The sequence below is a fragment of the Lolium perenne genome, chromosome 7 (genome assembly GCF_019359855.2).
Source record: "Lolium perenne isolate Kyuss_39 chromosome 7, Kyuss_2.0, whole genome shotgun sequence".
NCBI classification, from domain to species: Eukaryota; Viridiplantae; Streptophyta; class Magnoliopsida; order Poales; family Poaceae; genus Lolium; species Lolium perenne.
This window is the reverse complement of record NC_067250.2, coordinates 103,089,551-103,106,816: the sequence shown is the minus strand read 5'-3', so window position 1 is coordinate 103,106,816 and position 17,266 is coordinate 103,089,551. Positions and strand designations below refer to the sequence as shown.

The 17,266-nt window shown below is 47.2% G+C and overlaps 1 protein-coding gene across 3 annotated transcripts; it reads left to right on the top strand.

Moving 5' to 3' along the window:
• Positions 1–10,467: 10,467 nt before the first annotated feature.
• On the top strand, positions 10,468–16,256 carry LOC127316426 (kinesin-like protein KIN-7H). 3 transcript variants are annotated; one of them, XM_051346816.1, is made up of 14 exons: positions 10,468–10,673; positions 11,296–11,536; positions 11,689–11,778; positions 11,893–11,993; positions 12,081–12,194; positions 12,297–12,378; positions 12,460–12,527; positions 12,606–12,671; positions 12,777–12,901; positions 13,139–13,472; positions 13,571–13,687; positions 13,770–14,957; positions 15,204–15,511; positions 15,610–16,256. In XM_051346816.1, exons 2-14 carry the CDS (start codon positions 11,314–11,316, stop codon positions 15,917–15,919), a joined length of 3,126 nt encoding a protein of 1,041 aa, XP_051202776.1. In that variant the 5' UTR covers positions 10,468–10,673; positions 11,296–11,313; the 3' UTR covers positions 15,920–16,256. The 3 variants fall into 3 exon arrangements, with proteins under 3 accessions (XP_051202776.1, XP_051202775.1, XP_051202774.1); XM_051346815.1 differs by having other exon boundaries at positions 15,201–15,511; XM_051346814.2 differs by having other exon boundaries at positions 15,198–15,511.
• Positions 16,257–17,266: the final 1,010 nt, after the last annotated feature.

Below are 17,266 nucleotides of genomic sequence, written 5' to 3'. Positions count from 1 at the left end.
ATCATCGAGCAGGGCGAGGCGATCAAGCTACTCAACAACGACCGCAGAAGCCTTCGCCAGCAGCGTGCCAAGAAGGACGCTACGATTCGCCGCCTTCGCGACCGAATCGCGTCACTTGAGGCCACTGTCAAGGCCCAGGAGGATCAGATTCTTCAGCTGGAGGATGACGATGGAGGCATCAACATTCAAGGAGGAGACGCCTTTCTGAGCGATGACGACGACTTTGAGGAGGACGAGAACACCGAGGAGGAGGACTACGAGTTCCTGGAGGCAGGACCCGATGACTACGTCCCGATCGATATAGATGATGAGGAGTAGTTGCACTAGTTTCACTTATAGTAGGTGTGAGTTGTATCCCGTCCTTTGTATCGTAGCATGAGAATGGTTCTTAAAACCATTGGAGTATGTGTGTAGTTTGTACTATGTGTTGCATGAATGAATGAATGTTATGTTTGTCATGAAAAGATTACAAGTTTTCAAGTGTTTTTCAAACTTAACCAAAATGAACCATAGAATGTTCCCTCTTATCTCATGATCTTCTATATCTTCAGATGGCCCCTCCGAACCGCACCAACGACGCGATGATGCAACTTCTGCAAACCCTGCTTGCAGACCGGGAAACCGAGAGAGCCGAGCGACAAGCCAACATCATCGCCTTGCAGAACATCGCCAACCAAGGCCATGGAAATCATGACCACCCTGGATCCAAGCTCAAGAACTTCCAGAACACCAACCCTCCGGTGTTTAGCAAGACCGAGGAGCCCCTCGACGCCGACGATTGGCTCCAGACTATGGAGAACAATCTGGAAGTAGCTGGAGTGGAAGCCAACGAGAAGGTGTTGTTCGCCACTCACTACCTCGCTGGACCAGCTCGCGCTTGGTGGACAAGTACCCGTGCCATGAACGGAGGTCAATTCATGACTTGGGAGGATTTCAAACTCAAGTTCAGCAAGTACCATGTACCCCCGGGTCTTATCAAGAAGATGAGGGATGAATTCCGTGAGCTGAAACAAGGTCGCATGATGGTGGTTGAGTACCGCGACAAGTTTCTCACTTTGTCAAGGTATGCCCCTGATGAGACTGACACCGTTGAGAAGAGGAAGGAGAGATTCCTGAACGGACTGCATGATGAGATGCAGACTGTCCTCGTCAACATCCCCTTCACCGACCTCGAAGCCCTTGTTGACTCCGCCATCCAGATGGAGGGCAAGTTAAACCAAGCCAATGAGAACCGCAAGCGCCACATGGCAAATCAGAGTGGATCAAGCCACCCCCAAAAGTTTCGCCCTAGCTCAAGCGGAGGATTCGCTCCGAGACACAACAAACCCCCGATGCAGAACTCTCGCCCCGGTTATCAGAACCGGAGTGGAGGAAACTCCAAGCCGGGAGGCTACAACAACAACAACCACAACAACTACAACCGCGCTCCACCCCGAGCCCCTAACACCAACAACACCAACACCAACACCAACCCCAGAACTGGGAGCAATGCCATTCCCGTGGCGAACAAGCAGGACAAGAGCACTATCACTTGTTATGAGTGTGGTGTAGTGGGGCACTACTCCAACGAGTGTCCCAAGCGTCTTGCCAAGCTCGCCGGCAACACCGCTGCTCCTGCTCAGCAGCAACGCCGTGTCTCCACCGGCAAGAAGTTCGTCCCCAACAACCCCAACAACCGCAACGGCCGCCTCTACCACATGAACGCCGAAGAAGCCCAGAAGCACCGTATGTTGTGCCGGGTATGTTTTCTGTCAACCACACCCCTGCTAGAGTGTTGTTTGATTCCGGAGCATCGCATTCCTTTGTCACCGAAGATTTTGCATCAACCAAGAAATTCAACCCCTCAGTTTGAAGCATGTTATGATAGTTCAAATCCCCGGATCAACCACCAAAGCCAGAAAATTTTGCAAAAATGTGCCAATCAAAATCCATGATGTAGATTTCTTTGCAAATCTAATCATACTGGGAACCAAAGGTTTGGAAGTTGTCCTAGGCATGGACTGGATGTCCAAGCACAATGGATTGATAGACTGCGCCAAGAAAGCCATAACCATGACTAGCAGCACCGGTATCGTAGTTGAGCACGTCTCTGAAAAACTACCCAGAAAATTTACCGCAACCAAAGTGTATCCAAGCCAACTCTGGATCAAATCAGGGTCGTTTGTCGCTACCCCGATGTGTTTCCAGATGATCTACCTGGTATGCCCCGGACCGGGATATCGAGTTTATCATCGAGTTAATCCCTGAACTGGACCCATCGCCCGCAGAGCCTACAGCATGAACGCAGCCGAGCTTGTGGAGCTAAAGAAGCAAATAGATGACATGTTAGCCAAAGGTTTGATTAGACCAAGTGCATCCCCCTGGAGATCCCCCGTCTTGTTTGTCGACAAGAAGGATGGTGCAAATCGTTTATGCACGGACTATCGTAAGCTTAACGATGTCACCATCAAAAACAAATACCCCCTACCCAAGATCGAAGACTTGTTCGACCAACTCACCGGATCCCGAGTTTTCTCGAAGATTGATCTTAGAAGCTGGATACCACCAATCAAGATCCGAGCCACCGACATTCCAAAAACTGCCTTTACCACTGCATATGGGTTGTATGAATACAACGTCATGTCGTTTGGATTGACCAATGCCCCCGCTTATTTCATGAATCTCATGAATAAGATCTTCATGAACTTTTTGGACAAGTTTGTCGTTGTTTTCATCGACGACATTCTGGTCTACTCCAAGTCCGAAGAGGAACATGAACAGCATTTGGAGATTGTCCTCGAAACCCTTAGACAGCACCAGTTGTACGCCAAGTTTAGCAAGTGTGAGTTTTGGCTGGAAGAAGTTGGATTCCTCGGACACATCTTGTCTGCAGGAGGAATTGCCGTAGATCCCGCCAAAATCAAAACTGTTATGGAATGGAAAGCCCCAACCACACAAACCGAGGTCCGCGCTTTTCTTGGATTAGCCGGATATTACCGCAGATTTGTAGAAGGTTTTTCGAGCATCGCTCGACCAATGACCCAACTGCTGAAAAAGGACCGAAAGTTTGAGTGGACCGACAAGTGTGAAGAGAGCTTTCAACAGCTCAAGAGTAGACTGACAACAGCCCCAATCCTGATCATGCCGAGATATTGCAAAGCCCTTTGACGTATATTGCGACGCCTCCAAGACTGGACTTGGATGCGTGCTTATGCAAGAAGGCAAGGTTGTGTCCTATCTTTCAAGACAACTCAAGCAACATGAACAGAATTACCCAACCCACGACCTCGAGCTTGCAGCCGTGGTCTTAGCCCTGAAAGTTTGGCGTCATTACCTCATGGGTAATCGATGCGAGATCTACTCCGACCACAAAAGCCTCAAATACATTTTCACCCAGAAAGAGTTGAACATGAGACAACGCCGATGGATCGAATTGATCAAGGATTACGACATGGAGATTCACTACCACCCCGGCAAGGCCAATGTGGTAGCGGATGCTTTGAGTCGATCGCCGTGCGCTTGAACTCCATGCTCGCAACCGAACAGCCGGTTGCACCAAGAGTTTGAACAGTTTAGACTTGAACTCGTTAGTGAAGGATTCCTAGCCAGCATAGAGCTGCAACCCACCTTGGTTGGTCAGATCAAGGAAGCCCAGAAGGACAACGCTAGCATTGACGGAATCAAGAAACAGATAGCCGCAGGAAAAGCCCCCGGATTCACCGTAGACGAAGCCGGAGTGCTTTGGTACAAGGAACGTCTCTGCGTACCATCGGACTCTGACTTGAAACAAGTCATTCTGCAAGAAGCCCATGACACCCTTTACTCAATCCACCCCGGAGGTACCAAGATGTACCAGGACCTGAAAGAACAATTTTGGTGGCACGGAATGAAGAGAGAGATCGGTAGCTATATCGCTAAGTGTGACATCTGTCAGAGAGTCAAGGCAGAGCACCAAAGACCCACCGGACTGTTGCAACCCCTTCAGATTCCGGAATGGAAATGGGACTCCGTAGGAATGGACTTTATCACCGGACTGCCCAAATCCAGCAAAGGCAATGATTCCATATGGGTAGTGGTCGATAGATTGACCAAAGTCGCCCATTTCATCGCCGTCAAAACCACCTATCAAGGCCCCAAGTTAGCTGAACTCTACATCTCCAGAATAGTCGCTTTGCACGGAACCCCCAAATCGATAGTGTCAGACAGAGGATCACAGTTCACCTCAAGGTTCTGGCAGAAGGTGCATGAAGGACTAGGCACTCGCCTAAATTTCAGCACCGCCTATCACCCTCGGACCGACGGACAGATCGAGAGAGTAAACCAGATCTTGGAAGACATGCTTAGGGCATGCGTGCTTGGAATACGGATCCAAGTGGGAAGACCGCCTACCTTACGCAGAATTCTCCTACAACAATAGTTACCAAGCCAGCTGCAGATGGCCCCCTTTGAAGCCTTGTACGGAAGGAAGTGCCGTACTTCGAACTGGTCAGAAGTCGGAGAGAGTCAAGTTTTCGGCCCGGACGTTCTTCGTGAAGCCGAAGAGAAGGTTCACAAGATCCGAGAGTACATCAAGACTGCTCAATCCAGACAGAAGAGCTACGCCGACAAGAGACGTCGGGAGATGACCTTTGAGATCGGAGATTTCGTCTATCTCAAAGTATCCCCCTTGAAAGGGATGCAAAGGTTTCAGCTGAAAGGAAAGCTTGCACCTCGCTATGTGGGACCTTTCCAAGTCCTCAGCCGCCGAGGTGAAGTATCTTATCAACTGGAGTTGCCTGAAGAAATGTCGGCTGTGCACGACGTTTTTCACATCTCACTTCTCCGGAAATGTCTTGAAGTCCCTGAGAAGACCGAAGTGTTCAAGAACCTCGATCACCGATCGGTAGATATCAACCAGGATCTGACTTATCGCGAAGTGCCGATTCGCATCCTAGAAGAAGCTTACAGAACCACCCGCACCCGAAGCATCAAGTTTCTGAAGATCCAATGGAGCAATCATACAGAGGATGAAGCCACCTGGGAACGCGAAGACTTCATGAGGAAGGAATACCCAGATCTCTTTAGTACCTAACTTTCTTTTCGATCTCGGGACGAGATCTTTTGTAAGGGGGAAGGGTTTGTAACACCCTAGATTTCAATAAAAAGAAAGTTAGAGATTTCCAGAATACAAAATTTCAAACCAACAAAAACTTTTCTTTTGCATATAGTACCATGCATAGGACTTGTGCATTTGAGTGATATGCCATGATGATTGTTATTACTTGTATTTGATATGCTCTAAAACCCTAGGGTGATCATATGAAGTTTACCCACCAAATAAAACAAAGAGGAAGAAATTCCAATATTGGAAAAACCCTAAAAACCCTCACCTATGCCCTATGGCATTTTTATAAATTTTGACCCTAGACCTATTTGGTCTTCACCATTAGTGGAATAATGTTACTAAACACTTATTACAACATTTGGAATCAAAGGTTCACAAATTCAAATGAATTTCAAACACAATTCCCACTCACATGAGATAATGGCCAAATCTGTCAATTTTAGTCTGATCACCACTTTGAGCCCCTGCAATTCAAGTTTCTCAAACCAATTCTTGCTAACTCTTTGCACCTTTTCAAAGTCAACATCAAGGTGAACAACTTTGATGAAGACCACCCTGCCAAATTCATCTTTGATCACTAGCTATGCTCATCCAAAGTTGCAACATTATAACAAGTTCAATAATCTCCACTTAGCCATTTTGGCCAAATTTTGAATTCAAATTTTTCCACCACCACCTCAACTCATCTCTGGTCAATTACAACTTATCTCAACACTCACTTTTCAAAAACATTCACCATTGGAATTATTTCCATTTTGGATATTTTTGTATTTTCCAAATTTGAACACTATTCCTACACTATAGCAAATAGTGATCTACTCAAACTAATCTACCCCAACTTGCACCAAATGGTTCCCCTGCCCCCTCTCATCTTGAATGGCAACTTGTAAACCCTAGGGAGAGGAGGAGCAAGGCTAGACATGGCCATGCCGGCCATGTCGCCCGAGCCGACCACCTCCCCCTCTCTCCCTTGCTCGCCACCCCTGGCCACCTCGCCACCGTGTGCCACCGCCTCTCCTACGCCACCCTAGCACAACCCTGGTCGAGGAGGAGCTCGACAGCAGCCGGAACACGCGCGCCCAAACTCGCCCTGGACGCCGCTCGCGTCGCGCGCGTGCACACCGCGGACACGCACCGGCCACGCGCCGCGCCGCCACCCTGCGCACCCCCTGGACCCCCTGCGAGCACGTTAAGCATCACCGTGACACCGCAACACTCCTGCACACGCCCTCGACCACGACCCGCAACCGCCGTCGCCGGAGAAGAGAACTCTGGTCCGCCGCGGACGCGACGGACACGGAAGCAATGCGACCAACCTAGCCACCGCCCGACCGCGCTGTCGCCGCCACACGCATCGCCTGGAAGAGGAGAACCCGACAGCACCCTCGCCGAGCCCAACCGCTCGCCGGAATCGCCGCGAGCATGTCGACTTCGCCGCAGCCCCACGGTCACTCGCTCGCCTATAAAAGGAGAGCTCCGCTCGTCGAACCGAGCACACCAGCACACTCCCCTCTTCTCACTCGACCGCCTGAGCCACTCCACCGTCGACATTCACCGCCGTAGCCACCCAATCGCCACCTCACTGCCGCCGGACGCCGCGGAAGATCGCCGTCGATTGAAGCCGATCCAGGAGACGCCGCCGGTACCAGGAGCTTCGCCGTCGCCCACATCTACATCACGCACACTGCCAGCCACCGCGGGAGCCCTGGTTAGCTCTCCCACCCCCTAGGCTCGCCGCCAGACCCTCTGCCTCTCGCCGGAGAAGACGACGACCGTGCGCCGTTGGATCTCCTTCTAATCCAACGCGCCACGTCGCTCGTACCGTTTCGGGTTTAAACGCCCACTGACGGGTGGCCCCACCCTGTCAGCCGGCCCGCGCGCACTGGATGCGCTGCTGGGCCGTTTTCTTTTTTTTAAACCATCTCGGCCCGTTAGCTTTTCCCGCCGGCCCGTTTAATTCAAATTCGATTTAAACAATTCCAAACATTTTCAATACTGCCCAAACTTTGAAATTCAACCATTTCAAATTGGCTAAACCAAATTTAGTGAATTTTATATTGTTAGAAAGCCACTGAAATTCTCTATCCAATGCCACTGGCCTCATGGTCAAATTCCTTGTAGAATTAATGTGACAAAAATAACAAGGCAGGGACTTTTCCCTATTCAAATAGTTATTAAAAATCAACCAAAATAGATATTAAGTTATTTCCAACTCTAATAGCTCACATTTGACTTACACTAATTGTTTATGCAATAAATTGGTGTGGTCACCTTGCATGATCATGCCATGGTTCAATGAATGGATATTTTGACTAGTTTAACTAGTTGATATTACCCAAAACTATTAGAATTAAATTGTGTGAAGTATTACACTTCATTTAAACTTGTCTCACCTGAATTCATGGGATGTTCGGACCCCTGGTCCCAAACTCTCTTATATGAATTACTTGAGAATTAAATCAAAGGTAGAGTTATTTAAATGGTATGAGGTGATCCACCTCATTTAAATCATTCTCCCAAATGATGATGATGATGAACATTTGACTTAGGTCAAGATGAGTTCATCCATGATGGTTGGAGCAATTAACTCTTAAGAAGATTTCAATGAGAGGAAATTATTTCTCAAGAACCCTATGGAAACTATCATTTACATGTGGAATACAAATTCTATTTAAATCCCACAACCCATGCACCCTAGTTTATTTATGTGTGTGCATAGAGTAGTTTGTGTGTTGATTTGTGATGTGTGGAATAGCCATTGAATTAGTGAGTAATTATACTCGTATTCAAATTTAGACGGTAGCACCGGAGAGTACGCCGAAGAAGAAGGTTGCTACCAGGAGGAGGAAGAGGAACAGTTTGAGAACTACCAAGGCAAGCTAAAATACTATGCAAGCTTTTATCCTTGCAAAGTGCAAAGCCCCTTTGGGGCAAGGCACCCTGTTTCTTACCTTTTCTTATATAAACCCATTCCAAGTTTTTGCTTTACAAGTTTTTACTTGTTTTCTAAAGGAGTTACTTTTATAGTTAACTTTGGTCAAAGTACAAGTTGAGTCCTAGAGTAGTGAGTTAGTTTTCCCCCCAAGCAAAGCAAGTTAGCACCCCTCATGAATTAGAGCTAGTGCTAATGAATTAAAACTTGACTACTCTAGATGGGAACAATGTGATTTTGAAAGGATTTTGAAACCTTGGAATGAAAATGCATTCCATTGAATTTTTTTTTTTGAAGGTGAATATGACCAAGAGAAGATAGTGATTTTTGATAAAACATGATGTTGGTTTGAATGCGATACCTTTCCAATTATTAAGTACCCCCACAATACCTGATTATGGGTAGGGCTTAACTGGAAGTTTATGCGTCTTAGTATGGGTTCCCTCTAAACAAGCGTCATCGGGGTTATGCCGAAAGCTGCCTCTACCACAAAAGAAACGATACGATATGATGCGAAACGAGGTGAATGTCCGGCCCAAGCCCTGTGCAGTTCCCAGTGGTACCGGACCGTCTTCACCGGGAGGCCAAGCTCATGGGGAGAGGTGCTCATACTAGGGTTCGTAAGTGAAAGGTTATGGTTGATGATCCGCGTACTGTGTTACGATTATTCGGGGAAATCCCGACGGATGAAATCAAATGTTGTGGCACAAGTGTGCAACCTCTGCAGAGTGAAAAACCTATTCGAATAGCCGCGTCCACGGTTACGGACGGTTGTAAAGGCCATACAGTTTCCGATGTCATATCTTTGAAAATGATGTTGAAAGGTGATGGTGAAATGAGTTGTGGTGGATTGAATTGAAATCATCACTTGAATGGTGGGAATGACACTAATGTTCCCACTTGAGTTAGTTAGTTCTGGGATAAGCTTTTTCTCAAAACTTTGTGAACTAAAACTAGCTTTATGCAAATAAACTAGAGCTTAGCAAACCATACTAGAATGTCTAGCACTTACATTAGTATTAGTTTGCGAGTACTCAACGTACTCACGGCTTTGTCCCTGGCTATTCAAATGGCCAGAGTATGAAGATGACCAAGGAGATGACCAGCAGGACGCCTGCGACAGCTAAGTGCCTTCCGACGTCAAGCGTTGGCCTGTGGACTAGAGAGTCCTTGTATCTGACGCTTCCGCTATGTTGAACTATGAACTTGTGTTTGTTCGTTGATCGATGGATCAACTATTCGTGTAATATGGATCATGTGATTCCAATTTGTAAGACTTATGGTTTGTAATGAATGATGACTGTGATACTTAACTATTATGCCTCGCAACAACAATATTCCTGGGATTGCGATGTATGACATAATAGGCATTCGGACTTAAAAATCCGGGTGTTGACAGCGGGCCCGTGCGAGGACCGAGCGGACACTTTGCGCGTCCGCGGAGCGTCCGCAGAGACGCAAACCTGACGCATATTTGGACCAGGTTTGCGTCTCTGCGGACGGCCCGGTCACTTTGCGTCGCCGCGCTGGAGGTGGTGCCAGACGCATTTCCAGTCACGACGGACACAAACTGTCGCTCAGCGTCGCGCCGCTGGAGATGCCCTAAGCAAATGGTGACCTTGTCCGGTGCAACAGTGCTGTGCTTAGCAGTAGCAAACGGTACTGTATTAATTAGGCGTTAACTGCGTTTTCTCACCATTACCATCTCAATTAGTACACCTTTCCCAAAAGTCAATCGATGATCCCATCAGTCTATTCTCACGGATTCAAGAAAAAAAGGAAAAAAGCTTCTGCTAGTTTCCGTGGTCTAGGCTCTCTTTGAATTTTTACTGAGAAGGAAAAATTATCCGCAGATGCGCACGTCTACAAAATTATCAAATTAAGGCCAAAGTCTCAACAAACAGAGTGCAAACAATAGACAAGAAACGACACCATATAATCAGAAAACACGCATGTGGTGACTTTGCCATTCAGTATTCCGCTCAAAACACCACTCAGAGCTCTTATCGAACATGTACTAACGAAGAGGCTTTCCACTCACGCATTTGACATTTTCGAGCCTAAAATTTGGACTTATTTAATTACTACCATGAATTTTATTTTTTATTGATACCGAACAACTTCTAGTTATAATTTCTTGAGCTCTTACCGAATATGCCCCAAGTAGCAGAGGCGGTCAATATGAACCGGTTTTCGGTTTCAAAACAAAACAGGTAGACCTAGTTATAGTAATTAACGGGAAATGTAGTGTATTCGAGAATACTGTTCTTCGTTCAACGGAGACACATCACATGACATTAAGACAGACAAGGCGGGCCCACCGGAACTCTCCGTGGCCCCACCTTGACCGTGATTGGCCGATGGGCCGTCGTCTCTGCTACGGGTGGAAAAGTCGCCCTGTACCCGCAAGAACACCTGTTTCTTTACACCTCTCTTACTTTTCCCCTTTCCCCCGTCGAAACCACCTCCTCTGAGTCCTCTCCCTCCCCTCTCCACCATTGCCAATTCCCATCCTCCCCTTCTTCTTCTTCTCCGTAGCAGCAAAGAGGACTGGAGAGGTCTCCGCTACTCGCCCCATTCCTCATCATTTCGCATTGCTCGTCTTCCACTCCCACGGCTGGTTCCAAATCCAACCCACGACGACCGTGAGCAGGCAAGGTAATGTTGCTTCGCCCTGCCTTCTTGGCTTCTTCTTGCTCTGTTGCTCGTCTCCTCTCCTCTCGCGGAATGTGATCGGTAGTTGGTTGATGGCTGGGATATGCGTAAAGAAACAAGTCCTGTCTTGGGTCTCCAACGTCCCCCTCTCTGCCTGTCCTCCCCCATGTGAGGCGCGTAAATAAAATTGAAGCGAGTGGCCGGGAGCGTGGCGGGGACCATAGTCCCTCCGTCCCTCGTCTCGCGACAGCACTGCAAGACTCCAACGCAGAACGCGGCGCGCGGCGGCCAAAGATAATCCGTGGCCGTGCAGTACATACATGTGCGAGTAAGAGCGCGTCGGGCAGTGCTGCTGTTACTACCCTGGGTCTGCGCTTGCAGGGTGGTCTCGCCGGATCGCCGCCCACCCGGCGACAGGCACGGCGCTTTCGGCGGCAGGGACCTGCCACCGGTGGCAGGCCTCCCGAATTTACCCTCCCTTCTTTCTCCGCCTGTGAGGAAGGGCTGGGCAATTCTTTCTTGCAATGCCGTTCGATTCGAGGGGAGGGGAGGGGATGTTGGCCGGCGGTGACTGCTGCTGAGGAAGCGGGTGGGTTGTGATACTGTTCTCGGGTGGAGGGTGCAGGAAGGAGAAGGGCGCGCGATGGGGGCGGGGGAGGAGGACGAGGCGGCCACGGCCACGGCGGCAGCGTGGGAGAAGGTGGAGGCCAAGGAGGAGGAGAGGATCATGGTGTCCGTCCGGGTGCGGCCGCTCAACGGCAGGGAGTCCGGCGACACCTCCGACTGGGAGTGCATCAGCCCCACCACCGTCATGTTCCGCAGCACCGTCCCTGACCGCGCCATGTTCCCCACCGCCTACACCTACGGTAAGCAGCAACAGCAGACCTCTGTTTTTTGCAAAGAATGTTTGTCAATGTTGGTGACAATTACTGGCGCTGATGTCGAAACCTTTGCAGCTGCAGTGGGTTTCATTTAGCAGTCAATTTCTCATATTGTTCATGTTTTGTGTCCTTTTCAGACAGGGTGTTTGGCCCCAATTGCTCTACAAGACAGGTCTACGAGGAAGGAGCAAAAGAAGTTGCTCTATCAGTTGTCAGTGGAATCAACGGTATGTGTGTGCTACAGAAATGAAGTAGTAGCTCTGTACATCCCTGTTTTGGTTTTGATGAACCGCCGCTGCCGATCGACTTACATTTGCGCATAAATTTGTTCTTGTTGGCAGCAAGCATATTCGCTTACGGTCAAACCAGCAGCGGAAAGACTTACACGATGACTGGAATTACCGAGTATAGCGTGATGGACATCTATGACTACGTAGAGAAGGTGTGTGTATGTGTGCTAGGAGTCACAAATGATGTTTAGGTCAAATTTGTGAGATGATATTTGGCTTACTGTGTGTCATTGCTACAGCACCCTGAAAGAGAATTCATCCTGAAATTCTCGGCTATAGAGATATACAATGAAGCTGTGAGAGATCTTCTGAGCCATGACACGGCACCTCTTAGACTTCTTGATGATCCGGAAGTATGCCATTCTTCTTATTTTAACTTATTACTAAGTTACTATAACTCCATCCTTTTTCTCTACCCTCTGCATACTGATCTGTTATTATTTGAATTTAAACAGAAAGGAACTACTGTCGAAAAACTAACTGAGGAAACATTGAGGGACAAGGACCATCTTAAGGATCTTCTTGCAATGTGTGAAGGTGCGGGCTAAAATTACAGAAACAAAAAAATGCACCATCTTCTTTCTTCTAGTTATTTGCCTAATTGAGATTGTGCTACAGCTCAAAGGGAGATTGGGGAAACGGCTTTGAATGAAGCGAGTTCTAGGTCCCATCAAATACTCAGGCTGGTTGGTGACCCTCTTATACTATATGCTTTACACTACTTCTTAAAGATTATTTTGTTGACTGACTTATGTTAATTTCAGACAATCGAAAGTTCTGTTAGGCAGTATTTAGGAAGAGGCAAATCAAGCACCCTTGTGTCTTGTGTGGTATGGAATGTCTTTCTCTGTTCATGATTTTTATTTTGTGGGTATATATTCATGGTTGTTTGGTATAACATGTTCCATAATCACTGAGGTTCTTCTACTGGACAGAACTTTGTTGACCTAGCAGGAAGTGAGCGTGCATCTCAGACTGCTTCGGCTGGTATGAGGTTGAAAGAAGGTAGTCATATTAACCGAAGTCTGCTAACACTGGGAAAGGTTGTTCGCCAACTCAGGTCTGTCTTCTAGCAAGAACTTGTAATTCCAGTGGTTTACTTATCTATAAGAGTATTCTGGTGTTTTTGCACATATATTTCCTCTTTCTTTAGTAGTATTCACTAGGTAAAATAATTGTGAATTCCATTTGGTGTTACAGTTTGACATTTCTCCTTTCACCCCATTTACATGGTCTTCAACCAATGGCCATAGTTTTAATGTATAACGTAATCTGAACTATTATGTTCCTTCTGCAGCAAGGGAAGAAGTGGCCATATCCCTTACAGAGACTCAAAGCTGACACGCATATTACACTCCTCTTTGGGGGGCAATGCAAGAACAGCCATTGTATGCACAATGAGCCCTGCACACACTCATATTGAGCAATCCAGGAATACACTTCTCTTTGCTACTTGCGCAAAGGAGGTAGTTACAAATGCAAAGGTCAATGTAGTCATGTCTGACAAGGCACTACTGAAACATCTACAGAGAGAGCTTGCAAGATTAGAAAATGAACTGAAAGTGCCGGAACCAGCCTCCTGCACAAGTCATGCTGAGGCTTTGAGAGAGAAGGATGCACAGATTAAAAAGGTAGTTTCCCTCTCCTGAAATTTGCTAACTCCTGTATCAGTGTTAATGGTAAGACTGCACAATTTCATGCACTACGTATCTGTACATTCCTTTTTCAGTTGGAAAAGCAGCTGAGGGAATTGATGGAAGAGAAAGATACTGTTCAGTCTCAACTTAATTGTTTACTGAAAAGTGACGTTGACGATCATGTTGATGATCGCACTGCAAAGCGATGGGTACTGATTCTCTCATATACATACTTTACCTTTTGCATTACTGTATTGTGGGACATTTGATGAACTGTCCTTCCTCTGATAGGATGTCCATAGTCGATCTTCAGAGTCTCTTGCGCGAAATACATCTGAAGAAGCACTTTCGGTTTCAGATACTTATGGAGTTTCTTATCCAGATCAAGACCACGCAGTGTTTGATGGATCATATGTCTTCAGTACTGATAATGATGACTCGTCATTTCCCAATCAAACGATGGATCTTACTCAACAAACAAGGGGCCGGAAGCCAATTTCACCTTGGCGCCCTTCCAGCAACTATAGCTCTGATGGCACAGAGTCATATAACATGAAGGAAGTAGCTTTTAGGACTGTATCTGAAGTATCTGAAGAACATTGCAGGGAAGTACAGTGCATAGATATACATGAGCATAGAAGAAGCCCAAGCCAGGAACTTGACATATTACTCCCTGAGGGCACCAAGCTCCACACACCTGAAGTAGAGGAGATCTCTAGAGACGATGTACCACAACCTGATGAAGTGCGAGAAGTTGGGAGCGTAACAAAGAAAATGGAAGATCATAGCAATATGTACGCGAGCAAAGAGGAACGGCAGGATGAGATCATACCAAATGCAGTTGAAGGTCTCGACAAATTTCAGCAATATGAATCTGATGGCTTCGAAGACAGCCTTGTCAAACCTTATACATTTGATTCTAATATTTCTTTCGAACTTGGCAAACCTTACCCTCAAGGATATCTGACCGTAAAGAGGTGTATGATGAACTCCAAGGAGAGTGCAATTGCTAGAAGTCAAAGCTGCAGGGCTAGCTTCAAGGTCATTCCAAATAGTTGGTTTGATGATTCCGAAACCGCCGGACAGACACCACCTGATGAAATCTTCAGGTGTCCTCCTAGAAGGTCTGATAAGGTTAGGAGAAGTCTGTATCAAGAAAACGAGGATTGCCAAAATAATGACACTTTAGAAGACCAACACGCTGTTTCTGGTGAAGTAGCGTGTGATGAACTAGTTAATGACACGAGCACCAGCGATGAAGTAGTCAAGGACATGAGTATGAATGATGAAGTAGACAAGGAGTTGCGCACGAGTGATGAAGTAGACGAGGAGTTGAGCACAAGTGATGAAGTAGACAAGGAGTCGAGTGCCAGTGATGCAGAACAAGAAGTTTGTATCAACGACATCGGTTGTGTCACAGAGCTGGAAGAGAAGACAGAAAAACATCATGAGGACCAACCTGAGGATTGTAAAGCACAGGTAATCATGTTAGTAAGACACACATCTAGTATTTTTCTTGAAGTGTACGTCTGCATCCAGACAACACTATTTTTCTTCTAATAATGCTATTGCTTTTACTGCACCAACAATGGAAAATTACACAAAATGGAAGCGACTAATATGCTGCGTCAAAGATTGTAGCTGTTAGCGCTTCATTCACCAGTCTGTTTAGCCTGAATATTAAGCTGAGTTTTAAGCTCGTTGTGTATGTGATTTCAGCAGCAGATCGTTAGAGATGACTATACAGCAGTGAAAACTGTGAAAGATGTTGGCATAGATGCGGTGCCGAGTCCTATCGAGTCTCCTTCTTGTTGGCCTGTCGATTTCGCAAGAAGGCAGCAAGAGATCATCGAGCTGTGGCACGAATGCAATGCACCTCTAGTACACAGAACCTACTTCTTCCTCCTGTTTAAGGGAGATGCAGCAGACAGCGTCTACATGGAAGTTGAGCACAGGAGACTGTCCTTCATCCTAACCTCGTCCTGCACCATCCCGGCGGCACACGGCGAGCTTAATTCCGCCATTGCAACCAGGTAAGTTTTAGCATGTCCAAATCGACACCGATGCTTCAGACTGTCCATGAACTGAAATCTACATGTGATAGAATACTGACGGTCGTTTTTGTCTGCAGTTTGAAGAATCTCAAACGCGAGAGGGACATGCTCTACAAGCAGATGCTGAAGAAGCTGGCCAACGGGGACAAGGAGAGCATCTACAGCAGATGGGGGATCGACCTGAGCTCCAAGCAGCGACGGCTCCAGCTATCCCGCCTCGTGTGGACGCGGGCCGACGACATGGAGCATGTCAGAGAGAGCGCCTCGCTGGTCGCGAGGCTGATCGACCTGGTCGAGCCGGGGCAGGCGCTCAAGGAGATGTTCGGGCTGAACTTCACGCTCGCTCCGCGGACCGAACGGCGGTCCTTCAGCTTCCTGGGTGATTGATCTCTGACGTTGAGGCAGTAGAAGGATTTTTACGTAGTATTATAATTAAGTACAGAAGGTTGACTTGATGGGAGATGACACGGTCCACTGCAATCCGGCAATGATTGATTGCGCTGATGCTTCTCGACATGGTTTCTGTTTGTGAGTTGAGAGTGTGTGGTTGATTTTCTGTTGTGTGTAATCTTTACAGAAGTGAATCAATCAGACAGCCACAGTTCTGACTGTTTGCGTGTGTGTTGTTCATCGGTGTGTGTGGGGTTCATTCGTCAGTTAAAATCCCCTGATGCACTACTGTAGTGTGGCTGTCGTCTCATCTAATGTCTTTGCAGCATTCAAACTCTTGGTTCCCAAATGCTGATGTACTCATATCATCTTGAAATAGGATTTTGCCCCGCTTTATGAATAAAGCAACCGACCATACACAACCGCTTTATGAGGTTGGAACCGACAAGTATAAGTCCAACAAAAAGAGGCGCACAAAGGCTGATGGAACCATGATCTCTGGTGTCTTTTGGATTGGCGGCATCCCTTGAGGATGACCGTGGGCAGTGAGGAGCTAGTATTTTCATATTGGGTATTTAAAGTAAAAAAAATAACACAACAATACAATATATGTAGATTCGCAATAACAATCACACAACTATAAATTCTTCATAGTAGTGGCACCCGTTTCGAATACATTGGAAGAAGGATTGCTCACATTTTCATCTTGATTCTGGCTTTCAACCTCAATAGATATTGGTGTCGGTTTTGACGTCGGCGTTATTTTTGGTTTCTTTGCAACTTTATCCAAGATAAGTTTCGAATCGCGACACTTGTCCTTCTTCTGCGCGCTCTTCATTTTTCAGACCTACAAGTGGTTTTGTAACTGATTAAGGAGAATCACAATTTGAGAAAATCGTACCAGAAGTAACAACTAAATCACGCCTTCCCGTGGGTAAACTGATCACTTGTGAATTCACAGAAGAGCGGACAGCAGTGATGAACTGCCGCTGGTCTGCTGTTGTATGGTGCTGAAAAATTGGTGATGACAGCGGTGAATTGACGGATAGTGGTCAGTTGAACTGCTGCAGGAATCGGTCGCCTTCAGACTTCAGTTCACGGCAGCCGGCAGGGACTCGCGAGCGGGCAAGCGCCTGGCGTCTGGCGATGGCGAGTGGCAACGGACGCAAAAATCGCCGGCGGGAGGCGGCTGCCGGTTCAGATCGATCGCGACGAGGCCGACTGAGATCGATTGCCAAGAGGAGTGGTTCGCGTCCGGTGTGACGATTAGCTTTTTGAGGGAAAGAGTGGCACTTTGATGATCATAAACATTGTTCAAAATACAGAGACCGTGAGGTGGCTGGG